At 43.2% G+C, this 20132-nt stretch overlaps 2 protein-coding genes across 5 annotated transcripts in view; one reads left to right on the top strand and one right to left on the bottom strand.

Moving 5' to 3' along the window:
- Positions 1-1291, bottom strand: part of COL4A2 (collagen type IV alpha 2 chain) — a 142283-nt gene extending 140992 nt beyond the window's left edge. Inside the window, exons 1-3 of one of the 2 annotated variants that reach the window (XM_071430597.1) lie at positions 1152-1291; positions 751-854; positions 553-613 (exon numbers count right to left, since the gene is read on the bottom strand). In XM_071430597.1, coding sequence (XP_071286698.1) covers positions 553-613; positions 751-794 — 105 coding nt within the window. In that variant the 5' untranslated portion in view covers positions 795-854; positions 1152-1291. Of the gene's footprint in view, positions 1-552; positions 614-750; positions 855-1125 lie in introns of both variants that reach the window. The other variant, XM_071430598.1, reaches the window with a different exon arrangement.
- A 178-nt stretch (positions 1292-1469) lies between these two features.
- COL4A1 (collagen type IV alpha 1 chain) overlaps positions 1470-20132 on the top strand; it is a 118421-nt gene continuing 99758 nt past the window's right edge. For all 3 annotated transcript variants that reach the window (XM_071430599.1, XM_071430600.1, XM_071430601.1), the window contains exon 1: positions 1470-1609. In XM_071430599.1, the coding sequence (XP_071286700.1) occupies positions 1547-1609 (63 nt within the window). In that variant the 5' untranslated portion in view covers positions 1470-1546. The remainder of the gene's footprint in view (positions 1610-20132) is intronic.

Here is a 20132-nt window from a genome sequence, read left to right as displayed (position 1 = left end):
TAGTAACTTCTGCTTACATCAACAATTCAGGCAGATAGCTGCAACCACCTATATGGCACATAACACCCATTTTTGGATTTAACAATTTAATTTAAATAACAATTTGTTTATTAACTCTGACTTGTGGAAATAAGCTTCACAGTCCTCAGTCGAGGTTTGTATGTAAATGAAGACATTTCACCTGCAGGTTAACTTTACCAAAGTACTCATTGGTTCTGCAGCACTGCATTTTTGGTGTGTTTCTCATAAAAATAAAGAAATTGTTGGGTTTGTTTCACTATTGTTTTAACAAAATACCCAAACAGAGAAATTAACAGTGGAGTACTTCAAACAACCTGACACTTGAAGCATTATGCTGCTCTGCTGAACATCATTTTATTGAAGACAGCAATCTGTAAGGCTTGCTAAGATGATCTGTTAGTTGTTTCTTTTAATAGAAAGACAGATAAGCCATCTGGCAAGGAAAACGCAGTTCCTCACTTATTGGTACCAAGGAAACTGCTTTTTTCTCCTCTTCTCTCCTCAGTAAAAGTCAGAAGATGTTTTACTTACAGCGTCCACTTTGACGGCTGACAGCACAACTTCCATCAGGATCAGTAAAAGCCCCGTATCCCTGCAGGGAAAGGTGAATAAGGACGATATTGTTTTAAGCTAGTGCAAAACAAGCACGTGATAACGCTCTGCAGTTAAAGGTGACAATACGACTTTAAAAAAGTTATTTCCAAAAGCCTATCGAGCGGAATTACTTACTGACAAAGGAAAGTACGTGCGCTGGGAAGCTGCGAGATGTCCATTTTCGCTCCTTCCCCGGCCGGGGGCTCGGCTCAGGGCTCGCTCCCGCCGGACGGCCACCCCTGCAAGGCACAGAAGAGCCCGCTCGTAACGCCGCTCCCCCCGCCGGAGGTCTCCGGGCTCGGCGACGCCGCTGCCGGGGCAGGGAGCGGCCCCTGCGGCCGGGCCGGGCCGGGCTGCGATCCGGGGGCAGAGAGGGCTGTCCCGCCGCTCCGAGCCGCGTCCTCCCGGCGCGCAGCCACCCGCGGGCGCGGACCCCGACGGCCCGAGCGGAGCGGAGCCCCCGGCCCTGCCCCGGCCCCTTCCGCCGCCCGCCCCGCGCCCGCTCCGCACCGCTGCGCTGCCGAACCGTGCCGTACCGTGCCGTCCCGGGCGGCCGCGGCCGTGTGCGGCGGGGAAGCGGCGGGGAAGCGGCGGGGAAGCGGCGCGCCTCCCAGCTCCGCCCGCGCCCCCCGCGGCCCACCACACACCCGCGGCGGGGACCGGGAGGCGGAAGAACTGCGGCCAGCGGGGAACGGGAGCGGGCGAGGTTGCGCCCTCCCAGGGTCCCCGCCCGGAGGGGAGGAGAGGGGGGGCTGCCACCGCCCATCGTGTACGACGAGTCGAGTCCTTCGCCCCCGAGGCATTGCAGGCGCCGCGGCCGCGACGGAGGGAAGAGACGCGCATGTGGGGCCGGCCCCGCGGAGCCCCACTGCTGTGAGTCGCCGGCGCCCCGCCGCCCAGGGACCGACGGCGCGGTGCGGTGCGCGGCAGCATGCGGCTCTGGCTGGGCTTCGGGCTGCTGCTGAGCGCCGAGCTCAGCGCCGTGTCCGCCGCGGTGAGTACGCGGGGGCGGCTCCTTCGGGCTGCGCCATCGGGCGCACACGCGGGACCCTCTGACGGGGAGCCGCGGGAGCGGTGCGGGACGGGACGGGAGCCGGAGCGGGGCCTCCGCTCTCGGGGCGCTGGGGCAGCCAGGTGGGCTGGGCGCGGATGCCCGGCTGCCCCGGCGCTGCGCGGGGCTGTGCCTGCACGCCAGCCCTCCGCGGGCGCGGAGCGGAACGGAGCGGGGCGGCCGGCACGGCGCGGGGATGGCCGCGGGTCCGGCGGGACGGGCCCCGCAGCGCTCTCCCACGGCCCGGCACGGAGCGCCGCTGACTGGGGAGGGAATGGAAAGCACGCACCCACCCGGGACTGAAAAGTACCGAGCTGCGTTGCCACGGTGAAAAAGAATAACAATTTAAAAAGTAAAAAACAACCAAAATTTATAATAATAATAAAAATTTAGAGTTGGCTGCTTAGATTCAAAGTGCGGTGCACGCTGCCTTTGACCCCCGCGATGGGCGGTAGGCTGGAGACTGTGAAGGATCCTAATGTTAATGGTTAAAGCTGAATTTTGGCATCTTTCCGGATGGAACTAGATTGTGGCATAGACTTTGTAAAATCGAAAGCATGCAAGTAGTCTGAAAGTTTTGCTAAGGGAGCTAATTTTATCACTGTGATAACAGCTATTAGCTGTCCTTAAGTCTAAAGGACTCTCTTTGCTGGCGCTCCTGAAGTATTTGGGCTGTTCTTTCTGTACGTCTCAGTAATGGGCAGCTGACACAATAATTTGTATTAGGTTATCTTTTTGTGTCTCCTTGTTTCCTTGAATTTAGTTAGGTTGATACTGTATTAATGAAATTCAAGAGTGCAGAAAACTTTTCAGTAGCTGTAGACACATGGTTTTTTGTCATGCTTCCTGCTATAAATGTAAGATCTTGCATTAACATTTCAGTCAACAATGGAGTATGGGAAAGGGTTATTTTAAGCTTTTCTGCAATTTCAGCTGAAATTAAGTGCTATAATGAATTTTGACACCTCTGTGTGAGCAGTGGGATGGTGTGTATGTATTGAATCAACTGAAGTAAGCAATGCACTGAACTTCCGATGTCTTGTCTATTGCTTCTAGGTTGATAATATCAGGCTTACTGTGATTGCAATAAATCACTCAGTGGTGAATCCTCTAAGGCAGTTAACCCAGCACTTGCCATTAAGTTGATTAAACTGTATTCCCTTAAGGTTGTAATTAATTTTAACTAATTAGAGTATTTTGAAGTAAATTATTTACATTTGAGTTCTGAATTTGGTATATCTAGAGATAAAAATACCTATCTGTGAGATACATTCCCACTTTATGCTGTAAAGTGAGGTCATTGGGTGAACCGTGACTGTCAATCAAAGACACAAAACTATGTAGGGATGAGGTGCTTATTAAAAGAAGATACAAACTTTAGTATTAGTTGTACAATTTGAGGTCTTCTGTGGCAACTGTGAAGAGGCTCTGTTCTAGAAGTATCTAGCCATGTGCTGGATAAATTATTCCATTAAAATCAAGATTTCTTAAAATGTAACCTGAAGCTGTTAATTATATTATGAAGCTCTTCCCATAATTAACCATTCTTTGTGTGTTAAGCTGACTGCAGATTTCCAGTTCCTTGTCAGTGCCACCAGAAAACACAAATATGCAGTGGAAGTTGAGCTCCTTGCAGCTTTGCTGCCTTAGATAAACCTTTGACTGTACATGGGTGGCCTTTCAATCAATTCAGTTCTGCTGGCATTGTCCCCAGCTCCACACTGTTGCCTGTCACTAGCAGCCACACAAAAGGTGATGGAGATGCCTCTTAGCCTGCACCATACCACGTGTGGGTGGTGATCCAGAGGCTGCTCTTTGGAGATTCTTGAGCTGGGCTGATGCCTGTGCATGATTGTGGCAGGGTGGTGTGAAGCACTCTACACCTGGGCAGCACCACTTCTGCTTTTGGAGAGCTGGCAGAGCTGACCCAGTGCTCACATTGTCCTCAGATGAACGTGTTCCCACTGTTTACATTTAAAGGGTATTTGTATGAGCAGAAGATTGTGTGGTAAGGAAGGTTGTAGCAGTACTCTTTGCAATAGGCTGGATGGAGCAACCACTTTTCTGCAGGAAAAAAAAAAAGCTGGTTTCTTCCCCATAGTAGATTTTATTGGCATAGTAGATTTTATTGGCTAGTCCTTTGGTTTTTTTTTTGTTTTTTTTTTGTTTTTTTTTTTTTTTTTTTTTATGGCAATTGTGCAGCCACAGTCTTATTAATTGTACCATGGCCTTTATCACAGAATTGGTGAGGCTGGTGGGCACCTTGGAGATCATCTGGTCCAACCGCCTGCTCAGAGCAGGGACAGCTACAACAGGCTGCTTAATGCTGTGTCCCACTGAGTTTTGAATATGTCCAAGGATGGAGACTGCTCAATCCCTCTAGGCAACCTGTGTCAGTGCTTAGTCACCCTCATAGTAAATGTATTTTCATATGTGCAAAGTGGTTGTTCTAGGCTTGAGACCATCCATGCCTGTGAGCACAAGAGCTCATGCTGTGTTGGTGGTGGTGATTCTGCAGTCTGTCAGGGCTGACAGAGTGAAAAATTGTTTTTATCTCTGACATATCTGTGATTAAATACATACAAGGAGATTTGGAATGACTGCTCTGACAGAGGCATTTGACGTAGCAAAGCCAGCCCTGAGCCGGCTACTGTCACGATCACGTGCCTCAGTACAGAAAGAGGGAGCTGCTCTGTTGCAGCTCCTGCTGGTTCTAATGTGGCACTATAAGGAGCTTCCAGATGTGACTCTGGAAGTTTAGTGTATAATTTTGATAAATTATAATGAAAATAATATTTATAGCTAATCTGGGCTTTTGTGCCATTCTGCGTTCTTCTCAGGAGATTTGTTTTCAGGTTACACTGAGAGCAGAGTGGAAGAAGGGCAGCAGATTAAGATGTTTCCAGGTCAGGATAAAAGACTGCTCCCATGAGACAGTTACAGGAGAAGCTTGTTTTGATGGATCTCTGTAGGGGCTCTTATTTCTGACACTCTTCAGGCTGCCATTTCCTTTGGAGAAAGCCTGTTTCCTAACATTAGTTCTGCTTGGTTGAGAGTGGACAGTGCCATGGCAATGCCTGTTTCGTGGTTTGGTACCCTGTCCATGCTGCTGCAGTGCTGGTCCTTGTGCTGCATGCAGCAGAGCTGCACTTGAGCCCTGGGTTGAGTCACCTTCCACACAAGTGAGCACTGGTGGAAGGGAGGAGCTCTCCTGGCCACTACTGCTCAGCAGTGGGTTTAGCATTCTCTCCATGTTCCCAACCAATCTCCCTTTTCTGCTTTTAGTCTTGGTGAAACGGATGCTGGGACAGAGTGAGAGCAAGCTCTTTGGAGCTAATAGGGAAAGGTTTGCGAAAACAGTGATAAAAGCATGCATAAATTTTTCCACAAGGGCAGTGCTGATTCCAGTAGTTGGAATCCAGTAGTTGAGCTGAGAATGTGGTGGCAACTGGGGATGCACTGGTCCCTGGGTAAGCCCTGTATAAAGAGTGGTCCTGTATATGACCAGGCAGAGACAGCTCTGCTGTATTGTCCTCATGCTTTCCTTGCATCACCTCTCCTGTTTTTACATGATATTTGGGAGTGCATTCTGACACATGCAGTTAGAAGCCAAAAGCAAAAGGAATATAATTGCTTCCAACTAATCTGGCCAATTTTTCTATTCTCTTTTCTTTAAAAATGTGATTTACTGAGATGGAGATGTACGGGGCACATAAACCTAGAGTAGATAAAAAGAATGACCTGGGCTTTAGGCATGCGGTTGAAGAGAAGCTGTATGACTGAGTCTGAATCACTGGTAGCACTTCACTTGGGTGTGCTTTTACTAATGAAGTAAGGCAGGGTTGGGCAGCTGCCTTCTGCAGCAGTTCATGTCTAGGACTGCCATGTCTTTGATGCTGAGACACCCTGAGGCCATCTGACACCCTTGTCCCTGAATGTCCTCAAGGACTTGACAATACCAAGGGCAAGTTTAATAAACCCTAGCAAGTGTTAATTCAGGAGGGAGATATGGTCACTCTGATTCCAAAAATATGGCCAGAAGGGGAGACCCAAATGATTTCTAATGAGTAAAGCTCCTTTCAGGCTAGAAGGCTTCAGAGAAGAACAGGAAATGGGTTTGGTTGCCCCTGCCAGGCTATGGTGGGGTGTGGAAGCATGAAGAGGACAAGTGCAGTGCTCCATCTTCCTCCTGTTGGAGCAAGATGTCAGGAAGAGGTATAAGATCTGGGGTGGCTGAGGGTGTGCCAGAGAGGGTCATGAGAGCATGGGCAGGAGGGTAGCCTTCCAGCTTGTGGCCAGCACTGCTTGCTGGGAAAGTGGAGGAGTGGTGGGCATGGGTTCACCTGTCCCAGCAGTGGGGGGTTATTACTCAATATGTATACACAGAAATATGTGTGGGCACTTCTGGAGACAAGGGGACAGGCCTGGTGACTCCTTGCTCCCAAAGGAATGTCTTTATACCTGCTGTCCTTTCTGCCAACTTCCCCTCTCCCTCTGGCCACTTCTTCTACAGCATCATGGCATGGGTGGCTGGAGGAGGGAGAGAAGGGCACGATATTTTATATCACCTGCCTGCTGCCAGCCGTGTTGGTGAGCGCAGTCTCTGAACCTGCTGAGTGTCAGCATATGCAAGTGAGTTCATGGACTGTCATCCCCAGCTGCACAAGTTTTGCTTCTGAGTGTATCAAATGCCTGCAGGACTACTGCAATGTTTCATTGCAACTTGTCTGCTTGGTGTTTATAATCCTGGATGTCCCTAGCTTGTGTAATGCCTGAGGTTATGCTGGATGTATATTCTGTCAGTTGCCCTGATTATGTAGAGCAATGTAGCACAGCTGCTGCAGGCAGCTTAGACTATTGTTCTAAAATGTCAGAAACCTTCTTTAGGGATAGGCTTAGGAATATTGTTCTTTTTATAGAACTAGACTAAACAAAGGAAGATTCAACAACCTCTACACAAGAATAAATTTACTTACTTCATCAGTGTTTGAAAGTTACATAGTACACCCTTCACAGAATTTCCGCTGACTTTCCCATCATAAACACTTAACACCTTAACACCTTGCAAGATTTGATCAAAGAGAAGAATTTGGGCATGGGCTATGACCTGAATGGAAGAGCAACCTGTGGCTTTAGTCAGTAGTTGAAGGTGTAAAGTGCTGCTGCAATGCAATGATATGTGTGGGCAGATAAATTTTTGATTTCTCTGGGTTGTGACTGGCTGGAATTATTCTTCGTGATTTAATACATCAGAAAAGTATGTGGCATTAACCCTTCAAGACTCTTTATATAGCAGTGTCTTGGACAATGTGTCAGTAAAATATAGGACAAATTAAAACATTATCAATATGTAATTGCTGCCATTATGCTGTTGTAATCTGAGGTGAGTTACAGTAAAGAAATAGGCAAATGTATTCTTCATAAAGAGTATAACTAGTGCAAAAACTAGTCCCTTTTTACCCTCTGGCATGTACAAAGAGTTATAGGATGAAAAACTGACTGTTTAATCTTGCTTTATCTCTGACATATCCTCTTACAGATGAGGGAGCTTCAATAAACTTTCTAAATTGAAGAAGAAAAGTACAGTGTAGATGTTCAAAAGCACTTCAGCTTCCAGTCCCTTGTACTTCTACAATACACTGTTCAGCTCACTTTTTACCACTTTGGCATCTCAAAATATCTCAAATACCTATTTTTTAGGAAACCTCTTAACATGGTATGCTTTCATTATATTTCTAACATAGGCAAAAGACATTGTAAGCCTTAGTATTATATTAGCTCTTCTTAGCTTAGGTGTTTGTGTGGTCCTGGTAAGAACTGCCCCTTTTTGCCTCTGATTTGCCAATTTATCAAGCATCTGAAAACCTGTAATTATGGGTTCCAGTGAGAATTGTGGTTCCTGCTTTTATACCTGTGCTGGGGTGTTCCAGCACAGTGACATCAGTGCAGTTCTGGTGCAAGGTGCTGAGGCCTGGGTGCAGACAGCAGGTGCCGTGGAGCCCAGCAGCTTGGGAATCTGCTTGGGTGGAGATGAGTCAGCCTCACAGCCAGCAAAAAAATTCCGTTTTTTTGGCTTGCCTTGCCTTAACAGCCCCATGATTATAAGGACATGTCAGAAAATGAAATGAGAGAAGCCAAAGAAAAGCTGGGAAAGGATAGATTTCCTTTTGCTTGATTTTTTTTGAATGCTACCTTCATATCTAAAGAATGCTCTTCTCACACATGTTCTGAAATAAATGGCATAAGATTTGCTATGAATGCACCAACTTAATTTATAAAATGTGTAATTGTGTCTTTAGCAAAGTTATTCAGCTACTTTTATGGAATTTCTTTTAAGCTAAAGGGTTTCTTTGTGTGTATTTAAGAGAATCACTGACCCTACTGTGTTCCCCTCCTTTCCTATGCTTTTTTTCACTGTGTATGCATCCGCTGCCTTCACCTTTACTGCTGCTGGCAGACAGCCGCTTTCTCGCAGGGTCTGAGGAAGGGTGTGCTTCTTCAGCAGAACAATGTGAAGGACAAAATACAAAGTGCTGTCAAGTGTGTGGAGTAAACAAATTGCAAAGTAATAATTAAGTTTCTTTCATCTTTTTGTGGCTTTCATCTGCTTGTAGCAGTGACAGACCACATTTTGACATGCAGATTTTTAAGGTGGCTGAGAGGGAACCAGCAGAATGAATTATCAGAGTTATAAAATAAATCCAAGAGTTAGTTTAATGTGCTAAGATTGGTAGGAAAAACTAGAATATTTTATTTTAAAATCAAGTGAGTTTGGTCATTTGCATTCAGAAGAAATGTAGTTTTTTATAGAAGACTGACACATGGTACAAACTATCCATTATCTTGTCTGTAGATAACATATACCTTATTAAAGAACATTTCAAATGCTACAACTACAACTACAGAACAGAAAGTTTTTAAGTAAAGTCTGTCACCCCCATGGAGATCCCTGCCCAACTGTAAAAGTGGGAGTGGAAGAGATGTGCTGACTAGCTCCAGTTTGCAAACTCTGTCCTTCATCTCTGCATTGAGATAAGATGAAAGCCACCAATCAGGTTTAGATGTTAAACTTTCTTGAAAGGTGCCAGAAGTCTGGTGGTGTTCCCTAACATTGCTAGAAAAAAACTGTTTGAGGCAAGTAACATCCTCTACTGCCTTTAAACGCCAGTGTCCAGCTTCTCTCTGCCCATGTGTGTCTCAGCTGCTTTGGGATTTATAATCTCTCAGGCTACATGGGAGGTCTGAGGTTTCAACCTTTCTTCCAGTCAAGATGCCCTCTCAATATGTCTTCTGTACATGTGGATGTTGTCTTAACACTGGGGAATGAACGTGGTAGAGCATTTCTAAATGGTTTAGTGGGAGAAAGATTCTTCATAGTCAATGATCAATGCCATTTTTACGTGGGGATTCTTCCTATAGATAATTCACATTGGAAATTCATAATGAAGTATGTAATCTTTCACGCAAATAATCACTAACTTAATGGAAAATAAATGGTTTTATTAGCTTGTTCTCTTTGAGTAGATGATTTATGGAGTTCTTAGTTTGGTATACAGAAATCAGAATGAGAAAGGTTCTTTCTTTTATTTTTCTCTTTGTCATGACAAATGTTTCAGTTGTAGCTAAGGGACAGAACAAATTAGCCCATTTTCACTGGATAGCTATGTGCTGACTAGATATTGTAAGTCTTTTGGTCTTATTAGTCCATTTGTTTATCTAGTGGAAGAAAACTTGTTTTCTACTCTACTGAAAACTTCTGTTGAAATATTTGTTAATCTAAAAACATTGAAACATATCCTAAGATTGTAATGAAATCCAAATAAGGCTGAAAAATTATACTGGTATGGACTGATGGGTCTGTCAAGAATTAGAACAAAAGTTTAAAGAGAAATTAGTGCATTAATAGTTTGTATTCATAGTGCACATATTAAGGGAAAAATCAGCTACATGAGGGTAGATTCAAGCATTCCAGGAATTTTCATATTGTACTTGAAGCTTGTCCCTTTTATGGCAATGGTAAGTCAGTTATCTGCTAGCAGAATAAAAAAGGATGAGTTCTGGCTGCCATAAAGCCAAGATATATGTGCAAGCACTAATTGTGGCCAAAACTCAGAAGACTTTTTTAGCTGAAAATGCACATGTGCTTTTAGCAGTTCGTTAGAATAGGCAAGGAATACTAAAGCCTTGTAGATGCTTGTAATGTAAAAGCTTTACTTCAGAAAATTATGAGTAACTTTTTATTGAAACTTTTTTTTTTTTTTTTTGCTGAAGTGTATTGACTGGGGTCGTGTCTTTGTTAAGAGCAGCTGCATTTTTTGGAATCAACATGGACACTTTTAGAGAAGAGCAGGGAATAGCAAGAGGCATAAATGAAAGTGAGAAAAAAGTAAAAAGCTTAACACTGTGCTAGGAAGTCTATGTTTTCATCTTTTTTTTTTTTTTTAATGGCACAGTGATTCTGAGGAGTCAAGGCTGCATGATGCATCTCCAGGGGGCAGAGTAGAAAGCAGGGCATGAAGAAAGGTCAGGAAAAAGGGAAAGAACTAAGTGCTAGAGCCCTGCACTTAAGTTTTGCTTAGCTGGATAACAGCTGTGGGAGCTGGCTCTTGGTCCTGGCCACTGCCACCAGTTGTGGGGACCCTCCAGCTGGCAGTCCCAGCCTGGAAGGGGCTGTTCCGTGATTGTTACTGGTAAATATCAGCTGGGACAAGACTTAGACATGGATTCTGGTGCTGTTAATTCTTATGCAATGTAATCCTACTGTCTGTGACTTTCTATTGCTATTTTAAACCTCACTTCCCAGTATGGATCTTGGTGATCCAGCAAATGTTGTACCAGTGCCTAAAGTCACTGGGTTAAATAATGTCTCGGCTCACGCCCTTGAGAATGCCAAAATAATAGTTCAAATCATGCAGAAAAGTAGATCCATCTTTCTGGGAACATGCCTTTGAAAATGTGCTCTGATTCACACTGGTCAAACAAACAGTGGATGCTGATTTCTGATGCATTTTCCAGGAATTATGTGCTTGATTGGGACAGAGCTTGTGATTTTAAAGGGACTGGATGTGTCATAAGCATGGAAAAGCTTTGAATGGTAGCCCCTGAGATGTGCAGGCACACAGCTGCTAACCTTGTTGTGATTGTAGCTCAGTGCCCTCTGTCCTGCCAGGTGCAGACTCATTTCCTCAAAGTTGCTAATAATTTCAGCTTCCATTTAATTGATTTTTGGAGTAGTCAAAGAGGCTATAAAGGTGGAAAGCTTTTTTCCTGGAGTATCAAGGAGACCAAAGAAGAGGACGGTGACAGGACAAAGCCAAAAAAACACATAGGTCAAAAATTAGAAAGATTGTTTTGTGAGAATGCTTCTGTGTGCTGTCATTATAAAAATCATGTTTTCCTTTTAGTGCCTTCAAATAAAATCTCTAAAGGAGCAAGCCTGGCAAGTGACTGCCTTATACCTATTTGTGTTCCCACAGCCTTTGCAAAGGTAATATACACAGTAAAATATACATCTACTGAAAGGTGTTCGTTCTAAATGCTTTCCTTGCATTCCAAAAAACTTTCTCATTGATACCACAGGAGCTGCTGGTGCTAGAATTGATTTTGCAATGTGAAAGCCAGAGGAAAAGGTCTGTTTGGTCCTCTGGATACACTACTTTGGATGCTGCCAGGCCTGCAGAAAATGCAACTGCACAAAACACAAGTAGGATATTATCAAGATTAGCTGACCCTGTGTTAAGGCTGAGGTGGCATTTACATGGTCCCTATGTAGTGGGCAAGTTATGGTTTTGGTCCAGAGTTTGCAAATTAACAATTCTGTGCACAACTTTAGTTACTCACACAATATAAGACACATCTGTGCATTGACAGACATGCACATCTGGGCTCTATTTCAGCAGAATACTTTTTTATCTGTTCGATGTCAGCACAACAATATCCTTTATTTTAATAGTGTCCTGTTGCTTATAATTAAGTAGAACCAATTTAACTTGCAAAATAGAACAGCATGCATAATTTAATGCAACCCCAAAGCAGTCTGTGTAGTGAGTGTCTTCTGCTGAGCTCAGGTTTATTTTAGCTGGACTGTTGTTCTGTACCACATGGTTCACAAGCAATTCTTTGTTTTTTGTAAATCCCCATTCAACATCATAGCTTAAAGTCTGAACATTTCATGACCAAAATGTGAAAAGTTCTGTGTTTCCCTCCCTGGGCCCTCTCACATGTGTGCCATGATTGGAAGGGTAATTGGCAATTACATGGGACGGGTTTGCACATGGCACAGTGTGTGTCTGTACTGTCCAAGGGAAACTGTGAAATGAAATTGATTGATATGGGAGGCTGCACATGTGATTATGTCATGTTGAGTATTCTCTTGGTTAATACCCCTACTTTTCTGATAAATGTGGTTCAGCTGTCTAGAAAAATGTTTCGTAGTTCTGAATCCAGAGAACTATAAATCATATCAAATCAGTCTTGAAAACAGAATGAGATTTTTTTGTGAAGTTGCACACATTATTGTATGAGGTACTGCTGAAAATAATTCAATGTTGTGATGTGCTTAAAACATGAGCCTCTTACATGAGTTTTTTGTACCTGAGGACAACTGATGAATTTCTATTATGTTAGGTAAAATGTAAGGCTTTTGGCCAAGACCATTCCTTAAAACAGAATTTGTAAGTTTGTGTGTAAAGTAATCTGTTTCTTGTGACTATTGTTTACTGTGTTTGAAAGTATACAGTGCAGAATTTCTGTGCTTAGATTTATAGTATTAGATGGAAGCTGCATTTTTTAAATCTGAGTCACACCATGCTAAAGGCAAAGTTATGATGTACATTCATAATTAACCTATCTCATAGTTGTCACTGATGATGGATAGTCATTTGTATACATAAGTACCAATTGTTATTATCCTGATAGCCCAATATCAAATGATATAATTGATAGGAATTAGTCATTTGACTAAATTTTGGTGCTGATGCTTCAATATCTGACTGGCTGCAGGAATTATTTAGTGAACCATTAAGTGTAAAACTGGGTCAGTTTTTGGAGAAGCCATCAGCTTCTTTAGATTGGTTATTTACCTGCTTTTGTTTGGGAAGGTAGAAAAGGGGTGGGACTGTAAAAGAGTCAGGGCACTTTGCATGTTGTGATGAAGTGCTGAGGTACCAGCTGGGTGAAGAATAATTTCTAAGTGTGTTGTCTGGGTAAGGCCAACAGCTACACTTTGCCATTCCCCTGTGCCTTCCTGTGTGTGCTATGCTCCCTGGGGGTCAGGTTGGTGTTTCAGCCTGCTCCTTATACCTGCTTTGCTGTGGGGTATGGAAAAGATAGGCCATCTTCTCTTTCCTGGCTGGTGCCTCCTACACATGAAGCCTTGCAGGTGAATCAACACTATTTGCCTTTTACCCACTGTCAGCACCAGCATTTGAAGCTGCTGAGGCTTGGACTGGCCAGCAGCAAGGATGTGCTCCTGCAGGAGGAGCAGCAGAACCCCTGCCCATCATGCCAGGGGAGGGTCAGAGGAGTGCATATCAGCTGTGCATCCCGGGTCAGGCCCTTCTCTCTTCCTGTGAGCTCGAGGGTGTCCAGCGAGGGTCCATCATTGCCTGTCCTGCTGGGACTGGAGGGATTTGCTCTCCAGAAGAGCCTGAAGTGGGAGCCCTGCTCCATCCCTTCCTGATGTTGCTTTTGAAACTGAACTCTCCAGCTGACTGCAGTAGGGAGCCAGAGCAATGCCAGTTGCATTCCCTTCAAAACCTACAGACCATGAGAAAAGGGAGGGAACAAGCTGTAAAAATGCCAGAAAATGTCCGTAAGATCTATATGTCTTTTCTTACTCTTAAGGTTTTTCAACAAAAAAAATGGCATGAGAAATTACTTTTATCACTGAAGAATTATGACATGCAGAGAAGTAGGTTAGTGATCTTGATCAGCAGAGTAAAAATGAGTTTCATCAGCTTGGTTGTCTGAGGATGATTTTATCTTGACAGGCCTACAGATGGAAAATAGAGGCTGGTCAGACATTCTGTGCCTCTTTTTCTTCTTTATAACCAGCCTTGCACTGAAAGTCCAAAATGTCATGTCTGTAATCACTTCATTTTTCATGCTTATTTCATTGTTGGGGCTTCATGATGATGAGCCTATCATCACTTCCTAAAAACTCAGTCAATTAAAATATAGCATGTGAAAATGAAAATATATGCTATTGTCTAACACTGGGAAGCCATTAAAAACTTCTGGATGTGTTGACAGGTGAGAAACTACTTAGGTGTTGTGATGAAGGTAAATTACCAAGGGAGAAGTGTCTCCTTGGGCTCTCGGATGAGTCATCAAAGAGTTTTTTTTTTAATAATAAAGACATTAAGAAAGAGACATCCTCTAGAATGTTATCAGTATCCCAAGACAGCCTTTTCAACCTTTTCTTAGGCTTAATTTTTCCCACTGTTAAGTGAACATTTCAAGCTACCTTCAAAGGTGGTGGATATATTTCTTGGCACCCTAAGTTTTTCTCCTTGTTGTATCTCTTAACATTGCCAAAGAGATGGATTACTTAGTGGTCTTCTAGTCCAGAAGTGATTGCAGGAAAGAGAAACTAAGAATGTAAGGTTGACTGAAACCCAAAAGTTTTGTAGCTGTGCCCAGCAGGTTTATTATTGCTATTCTTTAAGGACAACTGAGAGTTGGTACAGATCACAGCATTTAGAATCCATGTGAAATGCAGGAATACATATGAGCTTTTTTTTTTGAAAAGTCCAAAAGAAGTAAAAGGTGGCTTTGGTTTTTTTGTGTGTTTTGTTTTTGGGTTTTTTTTTTTCAGGCCTTATCATGAAATACAGTAAAAGAAAAAAATTGGAGAAAAATGCAAAAGAAATACATATTATATATTTTTGTCTTAAAATAGGCAGTAAAGTAATTGCTAAGGTAATGAAAATGTATTACCACTGCACTTACATTTGTCAGAGTTTTTTTCTGAAATTATAAATAGTTTGAATAAACAACTTAATTTTGGAACCTGCAGTATCAGCCAAACACAATTCCTGTAAACTGCAATCTGTACTATTCTCAATCCTGTGCAGTATGCTGTTGTGTATTGGCATATTTGTTTCTTGGCTAAGATTTTTTTTTGCCAGAAGCATCTCCTTTATTTTTATTATAGAGTGAAGTACCTATGCACACACTTGTTTCTGAAATCTTCATTTCTGTTTAGAAGTTACTGATATTAATAATGACACTTTATCTTTTTCTCTGTTCTAGACATATTCCATTGGTGCCTACTCATGAAAGTATGTGCTAGTAGAACCCCCCTCAGTATTACATGTAATATTCAAAAGTATTTTATCATTCGTTAAATGCAAACATATCTAGCACGGATCACTCATTTTAGGACTAAGAGATGCATTATGCATAATAGTGATAAAACCTCATGAGAAACAGTTATCTGTTGCAGATACTATTTTTTCCCCTCATTCCATTTTATTTTTCTTCAGGAAAAGTGTGATACCCTCCTGCCCACTCCCAACACCTTTAAAACCTGTGGAGAGCTCTCACATCTAAGTGAGGACCAGGGATCTCGATAGATAATCAAAGAGGAATAAGAGTTCCAGCAAATGTCTTTTCCCTTGCCAATAAAATTGTCATAGCCTGTATTCTGATTCAGTGGTAAAAATAAAATGGTGGAGGTTTTTTTTTTTTCCTATTCTTTCAGGTTAAATTATGAACTTTCTCGCTGTGCAGTCTAAGGTTTTATTTTCCATTTCACTTTGTTCACTGATATGTTCATCAGACCTTTTTAGATATGGAGATAAGGACATTGCATCCTGCCCAAAGATGGGTGTGTTTCAGAAGTAGGTGTCCAGGGTTGCCTCTGGACATGCACCACATGCCACAAACCCCTTCAGGGCTGTCATTTTTTATCTGAAGGTTCCAGAGCAATAGTTGTGTCCCCAGTGATTCCCCTCCTGCTGCACATCCACCTGCAGCCTGAAGGGATGAATCTGGCTTATTTGTAAGGAGCTTGGTCCCATCCTTTCCCTTTCCCCTTTTCCCTTTGGTGCATGGAAGGGTCTCTCCTCCCTGAGCAGCTCCAGCTGGCTGCATACCCTGTGTGAGCCTGGATTCCAGCTCCACAGTGCTGTTCAGCTGCTGATCCCATTCCTGGCCAAGGGTGAGGAGAGCTTGGAGCTGCTCTGGTGGGCTGGGGGAATGTTGCAGGCACTATCCAGTGCAGCTGCAGATGAGTGTGCCTGGCTTCACGTGTGGGAGCAGAAATCCAGTCCCTGTTTTGCCACAGGCTGCTTTGGCAGCCCTAAGGCAGTATTTTTAGCTTCCCTGTGTCTCCCTTTCCTAAAAGTGAAGTAAGGAGAACAAAACCTCCTGATATTCAAAGTTAAGATGTAAGTAAGTTGTGTGATATTCTGTGACAGGGATTGAAAGCTTGAAAGTGTGTAATAAAAATGTATTTGATGGAGACTGAAGATTAATTTCTCAGTATCACCAGCTTCAGGAATAAAAGGAGTTCACACACTCCAAAGTTGGCAGCACACTGGCCCTCATGACCTAACATGTAACTCTGGGTTGCCAAGCTTTTTCCTGTATTGGCCCTTGCTGCTCTCATTTTAGGTGTTTCTGCAGTAACCACAGAGACAAAAACTTTAAATACAGAGACTTTAAATATCAGAATGGGGAAAAAAGGCAGCGATTGAGGGGAATTTTGCGATGGGTTCAGGATGGTGTTCCAAATTAACTTGGGATTTCCATCCAGTGATTTTAGCTATGTCCCTCTGATCCTCTTGGAGGATCCTCAAAATAATTACAGTATATTTAAAAGCTTATTTTCTAAATTGTTTCTGCCTAGGACCCCAAAATAGAAAAATCTTGTTTTTTTCTACCAGAGCAGGCAAGTATTCACGGAATTATTTAGATGAGTAAGGTAGAGGAGGAAAATAAAAGTAGTAAGACAGAATAGCTTTAAACCTGCATACCTTATGAAGCCCACCAGTTTTTATGAGGTAAAACCAGCCAAGATCTCCATATAAATTTATTTTAATGATTAAAAATAGTCTTTTGGAAATGGAAATTTTAACTTTTAAATTTTTTTTTTCCAGTTTAACATGAAATTCCTGTCCAGTGAAAGAAGGGGAAATGAAGTAAATGAATAAAGGAAAGGCTTGCCAAACAATGATAAGCTTTGGATTGTTGCAAATAACTGTAAGAAGTTTGGTGTCATTATAGGAGAGAATGTTACCTGTTCTCCTCTTCCTTCACTGCTAATTGAAATTAGGGGGGACTGATTTTATTCTTTACAGTTAAATTTACAGCATTGAACAAGACAGGGGATCCAGGCTGTTCTCAGCTGGATAACAAACAGTAGAGCTATTCTTTTGCTCTGAAAACCCTGACCTCGTAGGGAAAAGTGATCCAACTGCTTCCAAAATAGGCACATCTGTATACTGTAGCACTTTGTCTCTCAGGGATACTTGATGTGTGCTCCACCAGTTGAAGAAGGGGTGAGGTAAATGCAGAGTTCCAGAATAAAAGGCATGAAATTACACCTAATCCCAAAAATTTTAGGCATCCCTGGGTGTTTTTTTATTTAGAAAAGTACGTGTCAATCTATTTTAGGAAGCAAGCAGACAGCTTCTGTTCTTCATTCTCCTCACTACTTTTTGGTAAGCATTTAAATGCTGTGCCTGTCTTAAATACACTTACAAGTATTAAATCACTCTATTGCATCATATTGAAAATAAATTTTTCTGTATTCATGTGCTGAAATACTGAAATTGAGATGGAAATGCAAAACAAGTATCCAATCAGTTGACTTCACTCTCATTTTACGTTGAAAATGCAATGTTTTTGAGATATCCAGAAAAAAGCATTGAAATACAAACATGGTTATAGAGTGAGGGATAGATGTGACCTGACTTTTGTAAGCACTGTTTTTTGCCTGTAGACAGTTTTCCATGTGGAGTTGAATAGCAGAGCTCCCAGCCAGCATCAGCCTCTTGCCCTAGTAATACCAGGTAGCAGGGAAGTATTCCAGGACCCATTGGTGGGGCAAAAGATCTGCTGCCTTTCCCCAGAGAGAAATAAGAACAAGCAGCCTTCTGAGCAAGCCTTTGTGCTGCCATCGCAGTAGGGTTAGGAGAATAGTTAACCACACCAGCAAGGCATTGGCAGTGAAGGTTTTTGGTCTCTGTTGTAAATGTTTTGTGATTAATTTAACAGGGTTGGACAGCACAGGGAGGCAGGTTGGACTGATGCTAAAGTGGCTGTGTCCCACAGGGCTGTCAAGAGAGACATTTCCAGTCCTTTTCCTCATGTGTGTCAGGGGTGGTTTTGCTGTGAGCTGTGGCCCGTTTCAGGCTGGCCGTTCCCAGCTGGCTGCTGGCAGGGCTGGCTGCTGATGGCCGCTCTGGCCGGGAGCGGGGCGGGAGCGCGGCCAGACCGCAGCTGTTGGCGGCACAAACCGCGCTAACCACGGCCCCAAGGTGCGCTCCCACCTCAGAGCTGCACTGACCTGCAGCAGGGCTGGAGCATCAGCGGGGCCGACCTGCTCACAGCCACCTATTGACTGCCTTCTGCCAGCTGCAGCCTTGCTTTCTCTCTAGCCTGTCTGCATGAGGAGGGGCATCTCCACTCTGTGCATGATGTACAGTCAGATGCACTTCCTTCCCACTGCTGGCCACGTGCTGACATATTAATGTCTTCCTACAGAGAAAATGCTTAAATGCTCTGTTTTCATAGTCAAGCTCTGTGCAACCTAAACATGGGCCCCTTTTGCATCATTCTAGCCTTTAATTGCTTGATGGGTTTCACAGGATCACATCTTATTCAATACATGGAACAGAATGTGCTCACTGAGCAAGGGAAGATGCAGGAATTTTTGCCTTACACTCACTTTCTGGACTTGTTTCTTACTTAAGGTCTAATAATCAAGTTGTGCTTTGAAGGCAGAATAAATGCATTCAGCTTCTCATGAGCTTCCTGTGGCATTTATCACAGTAATACCTGAATGTTTTGAGAAAGCATGTGCTGATTTTTATATGCATACTCCCAGAAGGAAGGAGGCAGTGTATTGCTGCACTCATTTTTTTTCATCTCATTCTGTCTGTGCAAGCCAGAGTGGAGCTTTAACCTTTCCTAAAGATTCCATAGCTATTTGCTGACTCTTTGGGAGAGGAAGCCTGGAAAAGGTAATGTCAAAATCACCTCCTAATTAGCATTAAGTAGCATTTCACAGTCTGCTTTTAACACAGTAACTTCAGCTGAAGCCAGGACTTTGAGTTGTTTCGTTTGAGAAAAGATCCAACCCTAAACATGTAGAAAAAATGAGGATTGTATAATTAGTGACTGCCTGTGAAAAGTGTGGAAATGATTTTTGCAGCATATTCAGTTGATTTCATGGGAGAGGCACAGACTAGATCCCATTCTCCAGGGCACCAGGCAACTGCCTTAACCAGGAAATATCTTTCCAGTTGTCTGTCTCAGCTCTCTGTGTATCCTTCCCTACAGCACCAACCAAGCAGCAGACATGCAGGCAGTCAGCTTTAGGATTGCAGAGCCTAGTGCTGAGATTTCACATTCTCCATGTTAAATGGGTCTGAGTAGGGCTGGTGCTGGCCAGGGATAGCCACGCTCTCTCACAGCTCATACCTCTTTTTAGAAAGGACAGATGTTTTCTGCCAGAGTTCCTTGCTGTGGCTTGCCAGGCAGGAGAAATGCAAGGCAGGTGGGGTGATGGAACCTTGGCCAGGCCAGGCTGGTGTGGAGGGCTTGGGTTGCCTCAGAGCAGAAGTAATTTAATGACTGCAGCCTGTTAGGAGAGCAAAAGAGCTGCTTGAGAAGAAAGGAACCTTCTGCTCAGTGCAGGCTTGTATGGAGCTTTCACAGAACATCTTCAATTTGCATTTCCTAACTTGCTTTAGCTTGGAAGGAGAAGGTTGTTGATTTAAAACCTCAAAGAATAGTTGAAAGAACAAAGCTGATTAAAAAAAAAAAAAGTAATTATTTTTCCATTTTGATTCTTTCAAGAAAGACATCTTTTCCCCCAGTCCTAAGGTTATGAAGTGTAGGTACATCACAAAGATTGTGATGAGAGGTACCAGTTCCCTGATGCTTTCAGTTATTCCTTTCTCAGGGCAGGAGGTAGGTGTGGTGTTTAAAATCCTTTATGAAAGGCTTCACACTTACTGGAAGCAGTGGTGAAATGGAAATTCATTTTTCTGTGTCTCATCCAGACTACAGTTTGGTCCACCAAAGAGCCTTCACTTTTGCTTCTTCTTTTTCATTTTCTCAGCCCAGTGTCTTTCACCTGACTGTACTGGTTACTTTCCAGTTACATTTCCTTGTTTATCTTACCTTACCTACATTATCATCTTTTTCTCCTTGTTCTTGTGCCTTGATAGTCCAGCCCAATGTATTTAACTGTTATTTCAGTCTTACCCATCTTTCTTCATGAAAGCCATTG

Source organism: Agelaius tricolor, unplaced genomic scaffold, assembly GCF_023055355.1.
Source record: "Agelaius tricolor isolate 1412-34295 unplaced genomic scaffold, bAgeTri1.0.p SCAF_7, whole genome shotgun sequence".
Classification (NCBI taxonomy): Eukaryota; Metazoa; Chordata; class Aves; order Passeriformes; family Icteridae; genus Agelaius; species Agelaius tricolor.
Note: the sequence above shows the minus strand (reverse complement) of the source record. Positions and strands in the feature narration are given on the sequence as shown.